This window comes from Rhamphochromis longiceps, linkage group LG18 (genome assembly GCF_057381845.1).
Source record: "Rhamphochromis longiceps isolate RC_006_pf linkage group LG18, R_longiceps_female_GT1.1, whole genome shotgun sequence".
NCBI lineage: Eukaryota > Metazoa > Chordata > Actinopteri > Cichliformes > Cichlidae > Rhamphochromis > Rhamphochromis longiceps.
Window position 1 is genome coordinate 4,717,394 of NC_140574.1, and position 19,198 is coordinate 4,736,591.

Here is a 19,198-nt window from a genome sequence, read left to right on the forward strand (position 1 = left end):
GGGGGTTGTGAGGAAAGTGCTGCATTAGCAGAAAAACAACTCCATAAAAGGAAATCGGCCTTGGGTGTTCTAGTCTCTTCGCTTGCAGATATCTTGCACCTGCAGGATGAGGCGATCGCTTCTTATCGCTCTCAAGGCCAAAGTCGTGAGCACATTTTTATTACACAGTTGCACAGTAACTTTAAAGCTGAACAATATTTAAAGCTGAATAATGTTTGATCAGATTATATTTTCTTCATAATATGTTCAGAGATAACTTTTATATGTGTTTACATGGAGTGAACTGTGATGCTAATGTAACGCACGTGTTAAGCTAGGCTAATCAGTAAGTTGTCATTAAGATGTGTATTAGCTAGCAATTTATTTTCATTTTCTGTATGTTTCAGTTACAAATGAGAAATAGCAAGGAGAAGCCTTGAGAGAGATAAGGCTTTAAAGGATCTTCATTAAAAGCAAGAAAGGCAAGCCTTGTGTGGAAGATCTCCTCTATTTTGTTCGCTAGCTGTCTAGCTTCACATGGTCACGTGTCGTGAGGGCAGCATATACTACATGACAGAAACACCAACGTTATCTCTTTTATGCGTTTATACACAGGTCACGCTGATTACTGAACAAAAACCCAAAGATCAGATGTTAAACAGATTTATTTGCTCTCTCTCCTCCTTAAACATGTTTTTAATGTTAGTTATAATTCAGAATTGGCGACTGAAACACGTAGGACACATAAGAACATCAGGAAATAAAACACCGATAAATATAACCTCAGTAAAAGAAGTCAGCGGGGGTTACTACAGCTGTGTACCGGGGCCTGCGCTTTGTCGGTGGGATTGCTTGCGAGGCGAGCGGGTCTATCCCACGCTTTGCCGTGAGACTGGGCAGACGTCTCCGAAATCATCGAAGCACTTTTGCAAAGAGGCTGTATCTTGACAAACCGACCAGACACATGAAGATTAAACCACTACATTCTCGGCTAAAAAAATATTAAAACGGTATTTGGTGACACACAAACAGGGTTTTTCAAAGTTCAGTTCTGTTAGCTTCCACATGCCGGTTGTTGTGTGCTAGAAACAATGGCCACCAGGCCTAAGCAATGGTTTTGACTTGATCAGCGTTAACCCCGCCCCCTGAGTTTGATGGGTGAGGCTGACAGATAAAATTATTTCAAGATGAGCCAGGCGCCAGGACTGCCAAAATGAAATAAATAAATATATCATTAAATAATTAATTAAATGTGTCAATAATTAATTAATTAAATGTGTGTTGGCCCTGCGACAGACTGGCGACCTGTCCAGGGTGTACCCCGCCTCTCGCCCTATGACAGCTGGGATAGGCTCCAGCGCCCCCCGCGACCCTGAAAAGGATAAGCGGAAGCGAATGGATGGATGGATGGATGGAATAATTAATTAAAATGTGAAATACATAAATAATTAATTAAACGTGTCAATAATTAATTAATTACATGTGTCATAACTATTTATTTAATTAATTAATTCCAATTTTAATTAATTATTGCCACATTTAATTCATTATTTAATGGTGTATTTAATTAATTCATTATGGCAGTCCTGGCGCTCCATAGGCACCAGCGCCAGAGGTGAGGTTGAATACAAAGACCGTCCTCTGGACACCGTATAACATGCCCGATCCCAAGGCCCTATATGTATGTGTTATGAGAGTGTGAGTAATGTGGATGTCTAGGTTGTGGAATAAAATCAGTCTGTTGATAAAACAGTGAGCACAGTGAGAAGATCTTCACTGAGCTGATCCATCTCATCTCATAAAATTGAGGCACAGGTGACCAGGAGGGGACAGAGGGGGAACGACCTTTTATTGCTTTTTTCTACAACAATTTCTTAGTTCAGCTGCAGTATTTGATATCCTGTAATGACTAAAATGATAATTTAAACTAATTTACATAAAAAGATTGTCTTTTAAATGTTAAGTTTATTTAACAACTTTAAAGGCTGAGCAGTGCTATTTTTAAATGAAAAACTCACAGGCTCACATGTTCCAGGATTGAATTAGTGTCTGATAACCCTCCCTCTTCCTGCTCTCTAACTCAGCACCTCCTCTCTGTCCACATGTTCCCTTGTTCCCTCCCCTTCTGATCTGCAGTTTGAAGATGGGTGCAACCAACATGTGGTGACGTATAAGAGCTGACAGATCCCATTCGCTACAGAAACCTATGTTGTTTAGATCAGAGCAGTTTCAGTTCTGAGGAAGTGAAACTCACACAGTCACTGACACTGTTGGGTGAAATGGCGCAGAAAAGTGTTCAGCTGGACCGAGAAACCTTCTCTTGTTCGATCTGTTTGGATCTACTGAAGAATCCGGTGGCTCTTCCCTGTGGACACAGCTACTGCATGAACTGTATTGAAAGCTTCTGGGATGAAGAGGAAAAGAAGAAAATCTACAGCTGCCCTCAGTGCCGGAGGACTTTCACAGCGAGGCCTGTCCTGGAGAAAAACACCATGTTAGCAGTTTTAGTGGAGCAGCTGAAGAAGACTGGACTCCAAGCTGCTCCTGCTGATCACTGCTATGCTGGACCTGAAGATGTGGCCTGTGATGTCTGCACTGGAAGAAAAATGAAAGCCTTCAAGTCCTGTTTAGTCTGTCTGGCATCTTACTGTGAGAAACACCTTCAGACTCATTATGATGTGGTTCAATTAAAGAAACACAAGCTGGTGGAGCCCTCCAAGAAGCTCCAGGAGAACATCTGCTCTCGTCATGATGAGGTGATGAAGATGTTCTGCCGTACTGATCAGCAGAGTATCTGTTATCTCTGCTCTGTGGATGAACATAAAGGCCACGACACAGTCTCAGCTGCAGCAGAAAGGACTGAGAGGCAGAGAGAGCTGGAGGTGAGTCGACAAAACATCCAGCAGAGAATCCAGGACAGAGAGAAAGATGTGAAGCTGCTTCAACAGGAGGTGGAGGCCATCAATCAGTCTGCTGATCAAACAGTGGAGCACAGTGAGAAGATCTTCACTGAGCTGATCCATCTCATCCAGAAAAGAAGCTCTGATGTGAAGCAGCAGATCAGATCCCAGCAGGAAACTGAAGTGAGTCGAGTCAAAGAGCTTCAGGAGAAGCTGGAGCAGGAGATCACTGAGCTGAAGAGGAAAGATGCTGAGCTGAAGCAGCTCTCACACACAGAGGATCACATCCAGTTTCTACACAACTACCCCTCACTGTCAGCACTCAGTGAGTCTACAGACTCATCCAGCATCAATATCCGTCCTCTGAGCTACTTTGAGGATGTGACAGCAGCTGTGTCAGAGGTCAGAGATAAACTACAGGACATTCTGAGAGAGGAACGGACAAACATCTCACTGACAGTCACTGAAGTGGATGTTTTACTGTCACAACCAGAGCCAAAGACCAGAGCTGGATTCTTAAAATATTCATGTGAAATCACACTGGATCCAAACACAGCACACAAACAGCTGTTATTATCAGAGGGGAACAGAAAAGCAACATTAATGGAACAACAACAGTCTTATTCTGATCATCCAGACAGATTCACTGGATGGTTGCAGGTCCTGAGTAGAGAGAGTCTGACTGGACGTTGTTACTGGGAGGTGGAGTGGAGAGGGGGAGGAGTTGATGTAGCAGTCGCATACAAGAATATCAGCAGAAAAGGATATGGTAATGAATGTGTTTTTGGACGTAATGACAAATCTTGGTCATTATATTGTAACAATAACAGTTTTACATTTCGGTACAACAACATTGAAACTCCTGTCTCAGGTCCTCGTTCCTCCAGAGTAGGAGTGTACCTGGATCACAGAGCAGGTATTTTGTCCTTCTACAGCGTCTCTGAAACCATGACTCTCCTCCACAGAGTCCAGACCACATTCACTCAGCCGCTCTATGCTGGACTGATATTTTACTATGATTATGGAGCCACTGCTGAGTTGATTAAAGTGAAATAGACTGAAGTCTTTCATATTGTTGTAAGTTTAAATCTGTATTTTAGTTCCCTTTTAGTTTCTCTCCATCATTATTGTGGTATTTATGTGCTGCACATAAATCAGATGTCAGTCAAACATTATGGGCAGTACCTCGACATCTTCAACATGTTGTCTTGATGTTTTTACGTTTTATAGGTGGAGCTCTTTCCTGTGTCTGTTCAGCCATGGAGACTATCAATGCTTATGGATATTTTTATTTGAAAAATTTCTCCACATGACAACATAAACTTCTCTATCTTCTAAATGTTTACTGAATATTTTTCTTAGGTATTTGTATGTTGTTGTTTCTCTTCACTGATCTTAACAGAGAAGTCTACAGACCTTCCTTTATCACACAGATTTTATTCTCATTTGTACATTTATAAAGAAAACAATTAATTACAGAGCAATAAGAAATTTTAAGAAAGTGCACTATATCATAATTTATAGTAAAGTGTATTAAAGCATCGTTAGTTAGTCACTTATTTAGTTTGGAGCTGTATCATCTGACACTGTAGAAACATTTCCTCCAGCTTCAGCACAGAATGTTAAAAACAGAACTATTAATGAGAACAAACAGTAGGAACACAGTATCAGCAAACATCATGGCTTAAAATGGAGAGTAAAAATCTAAAAAGAAATAAACAAATTAGTAAAAAGGATTTCCTGTTGACATGTTATTGGTCCTATCTTGTCTGCAGCACCTCCAGGATGCTTCTTATATGTTTCTGGTTATTTTTGCACCAATTTTAGTTTTTGTCAGTAGGAAGTTCAAGTTCAACTCAGTGTGTTTGTTTGTTTTTTTCAAACTGATGCCTGACCTTGAACACCAAACATCTGTCAATAAAGCAATGATATAAAATGCTTATATTAGTACTGAAAAACTGCATATCCACTTTACAAATATAAATAATGATATAAATCCACAGCTGAACTGGAGGAGCAGCTGATCTAGTTCACTCATGTGTTTCTGGACTAAGAGTTGGAGCAAATACCTTATGATTCAGTGATGTTTGTTTTTGTTAAATATTTTGTAGATCCAAGAGTGAGTTTGACTCATGATGATGATGATGTTCCGAATTAAACAAAGTTGGTCACAAATTCTTCAAAGCTGTTTATTAAGAATATATTCACTTGGACTCATGAGACAGGCTTGTGATCCAAGGGAGCCATCAACTGGACAATTACTGACATGACAACAAAAAAGCTAAGTACAGAGGGGGGAACAGAGGTGAAAATACTTGCTTTAAAGGATTGTAATGTTTCCTTTTAAAATAAGTCTCTAAGGTCAGACAAAGGGACAGAAACTCATAGCTTTCTACCAGCCCAATGACAAAACTATAAGTTGTTTTTTAACATCTACTTTTTCATCTATTTGGCAGTCACAGTGAAAAGTATAAACATTGGCACGCTTTGTCTTGTGATTCTGCTGTTCGTAAAAAATGACCATGCGCAAAGTACCAGACTTTAAGGCTTTGACTTGATGCCAATGGCCTGAGGAGGACAGTATTACCCTTGGACGTGTAGTCTGCCGTCTACTCAATAGAAGAACAAGAAGCGCGGAAATGGCACAACTGTCTTCAGTTTCTGGGAGAGTTTAACAATGAGAGACTGATGATGCAGAAGAAATCTCCGTGGTTAAAAACATTAAAAACAGTCGTCCAGGATGATGAGATCCGCCACTGGCTCAGACTGCTGTATATCAGCCGGAGACCCGAGATGAAGTCACGCAGCAGGTATGTAAAACTGTGATGTTCTCAATGAACTAACACAGGAACGATCTGAGCTCAGTCTGTAAGCTAACAGGCTAAAATCAGAGAGCAGCTAATCAAACAAGTGCGTCCGTTTTTTTTAAAGGTCAACTTTTAACAATAGACTTTCATGAGACACATCAAAACCAAACAGGGAGGGAAAGCTTCGGTTTTCTGCACTGTGCCACAGTTCGCTGTCTGCTTCGGTTCACGACGCCTCACTCCGGGGCTACAGACAGTTCTCTGCCGCCTGTGGTGCTCCTCACCTCCGTCTGCACCCACAGACTTCCCGAGGTGGAGGCAGGCCGGCAGGGACTTTGAGAGATGGGCTTTACTTTTAAAAATACCCCTTAATCAGGGTCTAACTCACTAAAAGATGGCCACATGTCTCTCTCCAACTTAATCTCTTTCTTTTAAGTAATTGTTTTTCATTGAAATGAAATTAATTGTTCAATAAAATGATTACATTTATAATTGAATTAAAGTTAAATGAATCAAGGTGATTTTGACTTTGCTAGTTAACAGGAAGAGAAACAAACTTACACAGGATAAAATGAAATTTGGACCCAGCAGAAAAAGTCAGATCACAGACAAACAGAAACATTCCTCTTTGGCTAAAATAAAATGCAGATTATTGCTCATCTGCAGTTTTAATCATGGTGAATAATTTATGATTCAGCCAAGTAAGATTCTTCTGTGTGGAGGTTTTTCCCCTGTCAAAAGGCATTGACCATTACCTTCATCTAAACATGGAATTTAAGTCATGTAGTTGCCGTTGTTTGTTTTTAAAGAGGTCATAATATTTTTGTGATGGTAGAAATTTATCTTCAAAGTAATAGTTATAAAGTGAATTAATAAGACTTTCCAACAAAGAGAGGGAGTCACATGGTGCTTCTGAAACATTTGTACAAACCTCTCTCACATATGTGAGCAACATGCTCACAGTGTACAGCCCTGCTGACTGAGGCTGCACCTTTACCTGTCTAATCTTTTTCTTTTTACTTTGTTCCTCAAGTCCCACATCAACATGAAGTGTAAGGAGGAGGAAGATCTGGCTGGCCAGCAGGTCTGGAAGCAGGAGAGGAACTTCAATCTGGACCAGGAGGACACAGATCCCCCACAGATCAAAGAGGAACAGGAGGAACTCTGCATCAGTCAAGAGGGAGAACAGCTTGTAGTGAAACACGAGGATGAAGGCATCGTCGTCTGGAGCGGGGAAGAGCGGCTCAGACAGCTGCGTAACATCTGGAAACCTGAGAAAGATTTACAGACCAGCGGTAAAACTGTAATCGCTTTTCTGAAGTGTTAACATTAATATTAAACCTACAGTTTGTATCAGTCAGATCTATTTAATGTGTATTCGTGAAAACATGACAGGGAGTTTTAAATGGACTGGTTCTTATATAGCGCTTTTCTACTCAATCTTGAGCACTCAAAGCGCTTTACAAAACTTGTGCATTCACCCACTCACTCCCATTCGCACAAGCACATTTTTCTTAGTGCTTTCTACCAACATTCAGACACACATTCCACAGATCAAAGAGCAACTTGAGGCAACTTGGAGTTAGTATCTTGCCCAAGGATATTTGAAATGCAGACTAGGTGAAGCCGGGAATCGAACCGATCAGTAGATGATCTGCTCTACCGCCTGAGCTACAGCCACCCCCAATAGTGAAGATTATTTTGAAAAATATCAAGATGTAGATCAGTTTCGAGATCAACTCCAAAATAGATCATCAGTCAGTCAGTAATAAGTGAGTTCTTTTTTGTTTGAAAGGTTTTTTTTACTCTTAATGTTGCTGAAAAATGTCAGAACTCAAGTTCTCATTTGCATCAGAGTGCACAAATAACTTCATTTTTACACACTTTTAATTTCACCTGCAAATGTGAGCAACATGCCCTCATTACAGACTTTAACTAAAACTTTATCTTCTCAGAAGTGTTTTTCTATAATTACATTTTTTTTATTGTTCGTTTAGAAGCAATAGTGGAGAGACCGGCTGACTGCTGCAGAAGAAATCTGCTCTGAGGTTAACAGAACGTCTGATCGTCCAGTATGAGATCAACCTTCAGCAGAGACTGCTGGATATCAGCCGGAAACCCGAGATAAAGTTACGCATAACAGGTAAAACTGCGATGGTCTCAGTGGACTAACACAAGAATACAACTCATGTAGGACCTGATCAGAGCTCAGCTTGTAGGCTAACATACTGAAATCAGGGAGCGGCTAATCACACAAGTGCGTCTCTTTTTTACGGTAAACTTTTAGCATTAAACAAACCTTGAGACCGAGAGAAAGTGCCTTTATAGAAGATTTATTTAGAAGATTAAGATAAAGGAGGCAGGGAGGGAAAGCTTCTGTTTTCTGCACTGTGCCACAGTTCGCTGTCTGCTTCGGCTCTCTGACCCTCACTCCGGGGCTACAGACAGTCCTCTGCCGCCTGTGGTGCTCCTCACCTCCGTCTGCACCCACAGGCTTCCCGAGGTGGAGGCAGGCCGGCAGGGACTTTGAGAGATGGGCTTTACTTTCAAAAATACCCCTTAATCAGGGTCTAACTCCCTACAAGACCATCGTGCCTCCCCCACCATCCTCACCTCATGTTAAAATGTATATTTTTCAACTGAATTATATTTGGGTTCAAGAAAATGATGAAGTTTTTAAAATAACTTTGTAATGTTCTAATAAACAGTCTTAACTCGAACTAAATCAGCTCAAATCTCACAGATGTCAGTGTTATTCACAAAGCATGGAAACATAGTTGTTAGTTTTGAATGCAGCCACAGCAGGCAAACTATGGCTGCATGCTCCAAAGAACAGGAGCACAGTAACTGAACACACTCTTAGCACACTTACATCTGATTTTGGGAACAGTTAACAGATCTGAACCTGATGACCTGAGAGGTTTAACTGGGTCAAAGGTCGAGAGCCAATTGAGAACTGTCCAGTTAAACCAACTAAATGATGAAACCTTTGATTTAAAATGTCATGATCAACAGTATCAAAGGCAGCAATGAGATCAAATAGAACTAAGACTGAAACTCTGAGTCCCTAATAATCTTCAGATCACTGATGACTTTAGTTGGGTTGATTCTGTGCAATGACTGGCTGTGAAACCTGACTGGTACTTATCTGCTATGGCACTGTGAGATTTTCAGTTTAATCTACAACAATGACAAACATTTACTTGCAGCGTGAAGCTGGCAGCAGCTACCTGAATGATTTGTACTCTGAACTTTCCTAATAAGAGTATCAGAGCTCGAGAGTAACTTACACTTTCATTTTTCACATTTGTACAGTTTAAATTTCACTCACATATGAGGACATGCTCAGAGTGGACTATATTTGCTCAGATGTGTTTTCCTGTCATCACATTATTAACCTTTTTCCTCAGTGACCCTTTGTTCCTCAAGATCTCCCCCTAACATGAAGTGTGAGGAAGAGGAGGGCCTGTATGACCAGCAGGTCTCCAACCAGGAGAGGAACTCCAGTCTGGACCAGGAGGGCCCAGATCCTCCACAGATCAAAGAGGAAGAGGAGGAACCTTGCACCAGTCAGGACGTAGATCAGCTTGTAGTGAAGCAGGAGACTGAAGGCATTATTATCTTCATGGTGGCTCCTACTTATGAGGAAAGTGAGCCAGAGCTGGACAGTGAACGTCTCCTTTCTTCCAGCTCTCCTGAACCAGAGAGCAGAGATCAGCAAGACAACTTTCCTGTGTCAGAGAGTCAGCGTAAAACTGACACAAGTAAAAAGTTTGTGAAATGTGAGATTTGTGGAAAAACCTTTGAGTACAGATCCAAACTAACGAGACATATGAGGGTTCACACAGGTGAGAAGCCACATTCTTGCAGCACCTGCGGAAAAAGATTCAGCCTGATGATAAACTTGAAAACTCACATGAGAATCCACACAGGTGAAAAGCTTCATTCAGAGGATACAGTTACAAAGACACATGAGGATTCACACTAGTTAAAAGTGGGAGAACTGTCAGATGAAGCAGTCCACTGAGAAGCCAGATCAGAGCAGATCAGATGACCTCCTTCCTTAAAAAACTCTGTATTGTTTATTGTATGTAGGGGTGGGAGATATAGCCTCAAAATAATATTTCAAGAAACTTACATTTAAAAAAAATAATGTACATTTTATCAGCTCGGCAGGCAGCAGCATTTATATGTGTAAGTAAATGATGGATTTTCCATCTTTCTCTTCCAGTGAGCTGCTGTCACTGATGACAGCTTAGCTAATTCAAAGTGTGAAAATGTGGCCACCTCAAGGTGCTTGATATTGTAAGGTAAAGACCCAACAATAATACAATGAAAACAGAGAAAACCCAAACAGTCATATGACCCCCTATTAGCAAGCGTTTTGGCGACAGTGGGAAGGAAAAACTCCTTTTTAACAGGAAGAAACCTCCAGCAGAACCAGGCTCAGGGAGGGACCCCCATCTGCAACAAGGAAAGTTTTAAGTCTAATCTTAAAAGCTGAAGGCTCTGCCTCCCATTCTACCTTTAAATACTCTATGAACAACATTATAGTGCAATGTTAGTGACACGGCATACATGAAATATGAGCACATAAGTATCCTCAGGGGTGTTTTTCCTGGAAGTTTTAAGAAAAGTGTATTACAAGTGCTTACACTCTAGCTTAATATCCAAAATAACCTTGTAATGCGGAGCCTGCACAATTCTGTCATATAAGCAGAGGTGGAAAGTAACGAATTACATTTACTTGCGTTACTGTAATTGAGTAGTTTTTTTGTGTATTTGTACTTTTTAAAGTCATTTTTCAAGTCTGTAATTTTACTTTTACTTAAGTATATTTTTTAAAAAGTATTGTAGTTCGCTACGTTTTCAATCACACCCGTTACTGAGTAAATTAAAAAAACCATTGCACTTCGGAAATACTGCAGGGAATGATGGGTAGTAGAACAAATTGGCGCTAAGGTCACGTTAAAGATGGAGTCTGACATCGGTGTTATGGATCCAGTGAAAAAAGAAGCCCCGTCGAATTCTGCTGACCCTGAACTCGAAGAAACGGATGTGAACCCCTGGCCGTATTTAAGGGACCATTTCGGCTTCAAGTGCAAGAAAGGCAACAGCTTTATTATGCAGTGTAAGCTGTGTTTGCCCAGAGAGACCGAGTTAGCAGCTTTTAAAAATTCCACATCAAACCTGCGCAAGCATGTGGAGGTAAGTTAAATACAACTCGTACCGTTATGGTAGCAAAAAGGCTGTGTTCAAATTAATCACATTAAGTTAAGACATCTGTGAAGAACACAGATAACGTTGGTTGGTACTAGCAACTTGCTGTAATCGGGCACGTTGTTGTCCACGCAACTTACATTTTTTTTACTGGGTTGGTAAATTGCCAAAAGAAAATGTGTTTACCTACGTTTTTCCTGTTTGTTAATAATAAGAATTTATTTAAAAAAATAGTTAAATTAAAGACAGAAGCGGCTACTTTCTTACTTAACCCACATATGTTCACACTGCAGGCAAAAGAATAACAGAGCGCTCACTTACCTTAGATTAGTCAAAGACAGCTGACTTCTGTTACTTGTTAATTAGCACTTGCAACCTCCCGTTAACTAGCCTGTTACTGTCCAATAAAAAAAACCCCACGAGGTATATTGGTATAATTTACCAGCGGTAGCTATGTAATGCATTGATGTCTTATTAGGGACATCAAAAAACTTTCTCTCAAACTTAACACTGGCCTGCCTGCCTCAGCTGCCTTCGAGCGTCTCTTTAGCTGTGCTGGACTACTGTTCACTGCAAAGTGAGCAAGGATGAACTCTACTAACTCTGAAAATCAACTGCTCCTCAAAATTAACAGGAAGTTCAGAGAGTAACACTCTAGGATGGATACAAAGGAACTTTAATCTAGAGGTACAGTAGGGCAGGGCCAAGTTTAAAAAATTCAAAAACATTTTTAAAGCAGCTGCCGTTCAGTTCAGTACTTGTTCTCTTATTTGACAGTTTAGAACACATTCTCATGTGAAAGAATGATATGGTTTTGTATTGAAAACACTGTGATACCTGACGGTTTGGTTTGGTTGATTGGTTTGGTGACCATTATCCATTTTCATGTATAGACTTGCAGTTTAACTGCCACTGCACTTTAATTTGTAAAGTTTTTCTTTTCACTAAAAAAGAACTACTTTGAGATTTATATCCCACTGTCCTTTTTTGCACTACTCAGAAGCGGCTGTCCTCCTGCTGACAGAAAAGTAACTATGTAACTTTTACTCTGAGTACATTTTAAATGAGCTACTTTTTACTTTTACTTGAGTACATTTTTAGACAGGTAATTTTACTTGTACTTGAGTAAAATTTCAGCAAAGTAATAGTACTTTTACTTGAGTAAAATATTTTAGTACTCTTTCCACCTCTGCATATAAGGAAAAGAAATTCTACCTGGTTTGTTTCATCTTGGGTCGAGCTTTTTAACCTCCTGCTTTTCCACCGTGTAGCACATCAGTAATTTCCATCCACTGACTGCTCTTGCTGTTATATGAAATGTAACTCGCGAGTGCTCCAGTGATGCATGGTTGAATCATTTGTTTACCTTTGGGTCGCACATCACTGCTGCTAGTATCTCCTGCTCACGTGCCTTCACAGCCCGGTTGTACTCAAGTGTGTTTTTGCTTAAAGTGTTGTAACAGGTTTGCTTTTTTCACTTTCAGTGGGAAAAGTTTTCTTGCATATTTTGCGAACATTCAGCTACCAAACTGTGACTGGAGCCCGACATATGGCTCTGGCTGTGAGACATGACTGGGGTTGACTCATTGGGGTGAATGCAAACACATGATGTTCCTCTAAACACACTTTTTTGTAAACATTTATACCAGTATTATTGCAGATCATATGATATGTCACAGCCCTAATTCTGTTTGTTGCATATTCCATTAAAACCTGTAATGAAGATGAAACACGTATTTACATTCATTTGATGTGATATTTGTATCGTGTTGAGCTGTGGAGGTGACAAAAAAGTTGCTGAGATGTTTTATTTTTTTGTTTAGTGGAGAGGTTTTACTCCACAGAGTCAAAGCTGGAAAGAAACACACATGAGACCAAACATTTTGTGATTTAATCTTGATTTTCATGAAGACTGAATTTCAGCATGTGCTCATCCTGTTGATTCGTATGTTGGTGTTGGTTATGTGTCTTAAAAGTGAAATAAAGATTTCTTTAAAACTTCTTGTGGCTATTTTTTTAAGGCACAATCTTTACAACATGAAACAACGTCTGTGAAGCACATTTTGTACAGTGGGCAGGGAGACTTGCCCATCACTGTGGTGGTGGGGTGGATGAGATTTGCCTGCGGTCACTTAAGGCTCTGTATGTTGTGGGTCTGTCCTGGTTGTCCTGCTCAAACATTGTATGGAAGTTGAGGTCAGTGCCTTCAGACCGGCCAACTATGGTGGTAATCATGGTCCCCTGTTTTATGAAGGGAGTGTAGAGGGTATGTTTGCACTTCAGGCCTCCCTAGGAAGGTCTATATCTGTAGTCACTTTCACTGTTTTCTTATTGCTGTTTCAAATTGTTGTTTCTGTTTGTAGCCTTTTTATTGAAGGATTTTGGTTTATATTATTAATATGTGCATTTGTTGTTATTAATAATATTTGCTTCACTCTCCATTTGATGTGTTTTTGGTTTGTTTTACTTTTAATTGTTCTATGATTATGTTTATGTGTGGTTTATAATTATATTTAAGTTCTGGGTTTTTTTATGAATAAAAGTGACTTAACTTGTCAGAGATATGAGACTTTGGGCATTTCCCCTTCTGTCTTATTCTCAGTGTCTTGTCTCCATGTTTATTTACCTCTGTGTTGCTATCTTTGTGTCTCTGTCTCTTTCTCTTCCCCTGTTCAGTGGGATTTAAGACTTCCAACAAATAATTTCAAAGGGTCAATTAAATTTTAATAAAACCATTTTACTCAACACTGCACTCGAATTTTAGCATTTTTTTTTACTCAGTCATAAAAAGATTCATCTTAAAAGATGTTTTAGATACATTTTTATTACTTTTTTCTTTCTTTCTTTCTTTTCTTGTTGTTGTCCCGTTTCGTTTTTTAGCCATCAGAATTATTGTCTGAAGGCCAAAAAAGATGCCCAACTAACTTAATTTACCAAATGGACCATCACGGCCTTGCCATATTGGTCCATTTGATCAACCTTTGTTATTTATTTATTTTAATTTATTTTCAGTTGTTACAGATAGGACAGACATGACTGGGGGATAGGAAGGAAGGAAGGAAGGAAGGAAGGAAGAAAAGGGGAAGAGGGACAGTGAGAAAGGGCACTTAAAAAATATCTCCCAGGTCACCTGTTGAGAGAAGAAAATAAGAGAAAACAAGCAAAAAAGAGAGCAACATAATAACACAACACCATTGCAATAATCTAGCTAAGTGTAAATAACAGTAAATATTAAATACTGAATGTGATTGTGCAGCACGCAAGATTGACATCGCATAATGTGGTTTGAGGTAGCAGCCAAGAAAGGTGTAGCTTGTGTGTGTGAACACCTGTGTGGATGAGTGCTCGTCTATTCAAAAGGCTTCTCCATGTAACGATCTGCTGGTGTGGGGAGCCACAGCCCCGTCCCCCAGGGCATGGAGGAGATCCAGGCCCCAGACATCCAGAGGCCCCCAGAGTGCGAGCGCCCAAAGAGGACCACCGGAGGGGCAACCGTGCCACCTTCCTGGGAAGAGCTGAGGAGAACCCCAGATGAGGGGTCACCCAACAGCCACAGAGCAGAAGCCAGAGGGGGCTGCAGTGACGTACACGCGGGCTCTGCAGGCAGTCAGCTGTGCCAGAGTGAATCGAGCCCCCGCAAGGGGCCCGACCGAGCCACAGGCACCAGGCCCCACCAAGCAGCCGTACCGGGGAGTGAGCTGGTACAGACCTGAGCGTCCAGCCCTGGACACCAAGAACGCACCGATGTCTGAGGGCATCAGCCACCAGCAGGGAGTGTGGTGAGGGGAAATAAGCCTCCATACCTTGGAGGGCCTGAGATGTTCCAAGGGGGTGGAGTGTAAGACCCGAGCTGACATATAGACACAGACGAATAGGCGCACACAGACCTAAACATGCATTCCCACCCTCATGCACACTGTAAGGAAGAGGACTCCCTTACTGCATTTATTTATATTATATGTATAGCACTTTAGAGCACACCTTTCACTTTATTAAAAGCACCTTATCAAGCACTTTATGAGCATTGCACTTTAAGCATGGATTTGCACACAAGCAGTTTAAATATTTATTGTCTATTTATTGGGAATTTTAAAATCAGTTGGTAGCCTTATTTCAGATCCTGCACAGCTGCTCCTCGTCAAGGAATGTGGTGGTTGTCTGTCAGGAGAGAAGAATGGTGATTGAGATTGTGATTAAGGTTTACCAATAAGGAAAACTAAGGCCAATGTGTGTGTGAAATCTAGGGATAAAAGTGGTGCAAATAAGTGTTTGTAAGTTAATGATTACTCACCTTTCTTGCCTGTGTCCTCTTCAAGGTGTTTGGGCAAATGTTTCCCCGGGGGTCCAGACACCATTTAAAGGTTCCGGGAGAGACCATTGGTAAAGAGAGTGTGGTGAATCTTTTTGTGCTTGGGTTTCTGGGTTTTTATAATATTGGGTTTGGTGTAACAATAAAGTGTGAAATATTTATTAATATGTAAATGTGAAGATGTATTTATGTATTTATTTATTCTTATTGATATATTGTATACTGTGGTGGAAGGTTGGGATTTAAGAATTTACCTGAGAGTGGAATAATGGTTAAGTCTGTGACAGCTGAACATATTTAAGGCTGCCAGTTGTCATTAGAGGATGGATTTTTTGTGCTGTGAAGAAGCTCGACAAGTTAATTGTTGTAAGGAGAGCCATAGAGCAAATAAATACTTTGTTCCACTACACTTGCCTTGGTCTGTCTCACTGTGTTTCCAGCCGCTAAGGGCTGCCCTGTTACACACACATATACAAATACTCGGCGCTCATCCAACCTGGATACAGACACAAATGGACACTGTACATGTACTGTACAGCACGGCCCCTCCTGAGAACCCTCAATGTCTACATGCATTTAAAACTGAGAGGTGGGCACCGGCGCCAGAGGTGAGGTTGAATACAAAGACTGTCCTCTGGACACCGTATAACATGCCCGATCCCAAGGCCCTATATGTATGTGTTATGAGAGTGTGAGTAATGTGGATGTCTAGGTTGTGGAATAAAATCAGTCTGCTGATAAAACAGTGAGCACAGTGAGAAGATCTTCACTGAGCTGATCCATCTCATCTCATAAAATTGAGGCACAGGTGACCAGGAGGGGACAGAGGGGGAACGACCTTTTATTGCTTTTTTCTACAACAATTTCTTAGTTCAGCTGCAGTATTTGATATCCTGTAATGACTAAAATGATAATTTAAACTAATTTACATAAAAAGATTGTCTTTTAAATGTTAAGTTTATTTAACAACTTTAAAGGCTGAGCAGTGCTATTTTTAAATGAAAAACTCACAGGCTCACATGTTCCAGGATTGAATTAGTGTCTGATAACCCTCCCTCTTCCTGCTCTCTAACTCAGCACCTCCTCTCTGTCCACATGTTCCCTTGTTCCCTCCCCTTCTGATCTGCAGTTTGAAGATGGGTGCAACCAACATGTGGTGACGTATAAGAGCTGACAGATCCCATTCGCTACAGAAACCTATGTTGTTTAGATCAGAGCAGTTTCAGTTCTGAGGAAGTGAAACTCACACAGTCACTGACACTGTTGGGTGAAATGGCGCAGAAAAGTGTTCAGCTGGACCGAGAAACTTTCTCTTGTTCGATCTGTTTGGATCTACTGAAGAATCCGGTGACTATTCCCTGTGGACACAGCTACTGCATGAACTGTATTGAAAGCTTCTGGGATGAAGAGGAAAAGAAGAAAATCTACAGCTGCCCTCAGTGCAGACAGACTTTCACAGCGAGGCCTGTCCTGGTGAAAAGCACCATGTTAGCAGTTTTAGTGGAGCAGCTGAAGAAGACTGGACTCCAAGCTGCTCCTGCTGATCACTGCTATGCTGGACCTGAAGATGTGGCCTGTGATGTCTGCACTGGAAGAAAAATGAAAGCCTTCAAGTCCTGTCTGGTGTGTTTGGTCTCTTACTGTGAGAAACATGTTAAGCTTCATTATGAATGTCCTGCATTTGACAAACACAAGCTGGTGGAGCCCTCCAAGAAGCTCCAGGAGAACATCTGCTCTCGTCATGATGAGGTGATGAAGATGTTCTGCCGTACTGATCAGCAGAGTATCTGTTATCTCTGCTCTGTGGATGAACATAAAGGCCACGACACAGTCTCAGCTGCAGCAGAAAGGACTGAGAGGCAGAGAGAGCTGGAGGTGAGTGGACAAAACATCCAGCAGAGAATCCAGGACAGAGAGAAAGATGTGAAGCTGCTTCAACAGGAGGTGGAGGCCATCAATCAGTCTGCTGATCAAACAGTGGAGCACAGTGAGAAGATCTTCACTGAGCTGATCCATCTCATCCAGAAAAGAAGCTCTGATGTGAAGCAGCAGATCAGATCCCAGCAGGAAACTGAAGTGAGTCGAGTCAAAGAGCTTCAGGAGAAGCTGGAGCAGGAGATCACTGAGCTGAAGAGGAAAGATGCTGAGCTGAAGCAGCTCTCACACACAGAGGATCACATCCAGTTTCTACACAACTACCCCTCACTGTCAGCACTCAGTGAGTCTACAGACTCATCCAGCATCAATATCCGTCCTCTGAGCTACTTTGAGGATGTGACAGCAGCTGTGTCAGAGGTCAGAGATAAACTACAGGACATTCTGAGAGAGGAACGGACAAACATCTCACTGACAGTCACTGAAGTGGATGTTTCACTGTCACAACCAGAGCCAAAGACCAGAGCTGGATTCTTAAAATATTCATGTGAAATCACACTGGATCCAAACACAGCAAACACATGGCTGTTATTATCAGAGGGGAACAGAAAAGCAACATTTATGAAGCAACAACAGTCTTATTCTGATCATCCAGACAGATTCACTTGGTGTCTTCAGGTCCTGAGTAGAGAGAGTCTGACTGAACGTTGTTACTGGGAGGTGGAGTGGAGAGGGGAAGAAGTTGATGTAGCAGTCGCATACAAGAATATCAGCAGAAAAGGAGGTGGTAATGAATGTGTTTTTGGATGGAATGACAAATCTTGGTCATTATATTGTTACAACAACAGTTTTACATTTTGGTACAACAACATCCACACTCCTGTCTCAGGTCCTCGTTCCTCCAGAGTAGGAGTGTACCTGGATCACAGAGCAGGTATTTTGTCCTTCTACAGCGTCTCTGAAACCATGACTCTCCTCCACAGAGTCCAGACCACATTCACTCAGCCGCTCTATGCTGGACTGAGGCTTTACTGTAATTATGGAGACACTGCTGAGTTGATTAAAGTGAAATAGACTGAAGTCTTTCATATTGTTGTAAGTTTAAATCTGTATTTTAGTTCCCTTTTAGTTTCTCTCCATCATTATTGTGGTATTTATGTGCTGCACATAAATCAGATGTCAGTCAAACATTATGGGCAGTACCTCGACATCTTCAACATGTTGTCTTGATGTTTTTACGTTTTATAGGTGGAGCTCTTTCCTGTGTCTGTTCAGCCATGGAGACTATCAATGCTTATGGATATTTTTATTTGAAAAATTTCTCCACATGACAACATAAACTTCTCTATCTTCTAAATGTTTACTGAATATTTTTCTTAGGTATTTGTATGTTGTTGTTTCTCTTCACTGATCTTAACAGAGAAGTCTACAGACCTTCCTTTATCACACAGATTTTATTCTCATTTGTACATTTATAAAGAAAACAATTAATTACAGAGCAATAAGAAATTTTAAGAAAGTGCACTATATCATAATTTATAGTAAAGTGTGTTAAAGCATCGTTAGTTAGTCACTTATTTAGTTTGGAGCTGTATCATCTGACACTGTAGAAACATTTCCTCCAGCTTCAGCACAGAATGTTAAAAACAGAACTATTAATGAGAACAAACAGTAGGAACACAGTATCAGCAAACATCATGGCTTAAAATGGAGAGTAAAAATCTAAAAAGAAATAAACAAATTAGTAAAAAGGATTTCCTGTTGACATGTTATTGGTCCTATCTTGTCTGCAGCACCTCCAGGATGCTTCTTATATGTTTCTGGTTATTTTTGCACCAATTTTAGTTTTTGTCAGTAGGAAGTTCAAGTTCAACTCAGTGTGTTTGTTTGTTTTTTTCAAACTGATGCCTGACCTTGAACACCAAACATCTGTCAATAAAGCAATGATATAAAATGCTTATATTAGTACTGAAAAACTGCATATCCACTTTACAAATATAAATAATGATATAAATCCACAGCTGAACTGGAGGAGCAGCTGATCTAGTTCACTCATGTGTTTCTGGACTAAGAGTTGGAGCAAATACCTTATGATTCAGTGATGTTTG

At 40.7% G+C, this 19,198-nt stretch overlaps 3 protein-coding genes across 9 annotated transcripts; all 3 read left to right on the forward strand.

The window, feature by feature from the left end:
- The first annotated feature begins 1,768 nt into the window (after positions 1-1,768).
- LOC146647518 (tripartite motif-containing protein 16-like) lies at positions 1,769-5,016 on the forward strand. 6 transcript variants are annotated; one of them, XM_085389540.1, is made up of 2 exons: positions 1,769-2,724; positions 2,806-5,016. In XM_085389540.1, exons 1-2 carry the CDS (start codon positions 2,259-2,261, stop codon positions 3,933-3,935), a joined length of 1,596 nt encoding a protein of 531 aa, XP_085245666.1. In that variant the 5' UTR covers positions 1,769-2,258; the 3' UTR covers positions 3,936-5,016. The 6 variants fall into 6 exon arrangements, with proteins under 6 accessions (XP_085245666.1, XP_085245665.1, XP_085245668.1 ...); XM_085389539.1 differs by having other exon boundaries at positions 1,769-2,701; positions 2,771-5,016; XM_085389542.1 differs by having other exon boundaries at positions 1,769-2,599; positions 2,771-5,016.
- A 466-nt stretch (positions 5,017-5,482) lies between these two features.
- LOC146647519 (uncharacterized) lies at positions 5,483-12,907 on the forward strand. The gene is made up of 3 exons (XM_085389628.1): positions 5,483-5,689; positions 6,720-6,973; positions 9,107-12,907. The coding sequence occupies exons 2-3, from the start codon at positions 6,732-6,734 to the stop codon at positions 9,672-9,674; spliced, it is 810 nt and encodes a 269-aa protein (XP_085245754.1). The 5' UTR covers positions 5,483-5,689; positions 6,720-6,731; the 3' UTR covers positions 9,675-12,907.
- A 2,779-nt stretch (positions 12,908-15,686) lies between these two features.
- Positions 15,687-18,547, forward strand: LOC146647520 (tripartite motif-containing protein 16-like). Of its 2 annotated transcripts, XM_085389545.1 has the most exons (2): positions 15,687-16,828; positions 17,000-18,547. In XM_085389545.1, the coding sequence occupies exons 1-2, from the start codon at positions 16,488-16,490 to the stop codon at positions 18,162-18,164; spliced, it is 1,506 nt and encodes a 501-aa protein (XP_085245671.1). In that variant the 5' UTR covers positions 15,687-16,487; the 3' UTR covers positions 18,165-18,547. The 2 variants fall into 2 exon arrangements, with proteins under 2 accessions (XP_085245671.1, XP_085245670.1); XM_085389544.1 differs by having other exon boundaries at positions 15,687-18,547.
- Positions 18,548-19,198: the final 651 nt, after the last annotated feature.

Bases quoted from the DNA above. Each gene is read 5' to 3' on its own strand.
- LOC146647518 (XM_085389538.1), top strand. From the start codon at position 2,259: ATGGCGCAGAAAAGTGTTCAGCTGGACCGAGAAACCTTCTCTTGTTCG.
- LOC146647519 (XM_085389628.1), top strand. From the start codon at position 6,732: ATGAAGTGTAAGGAGGAGGAAGATCTGGCTGGCCAGCAGGTCTGGAAG. The intron at 6,974-9,106 runs GACCAGCGGTAA...AGTGACCCTTTG, and splicing joins AAACCTGAGAAAGATTTACA to TTCCTCAAGATCTCCCCCTA.
- LOC146647520 (XM_085389544.1), top strand. From the start codon at position 16,488: ATGGCGCAGAAAAGTGTTCAGCTGGACCGAGAAACTTTCTCTTGTTCG.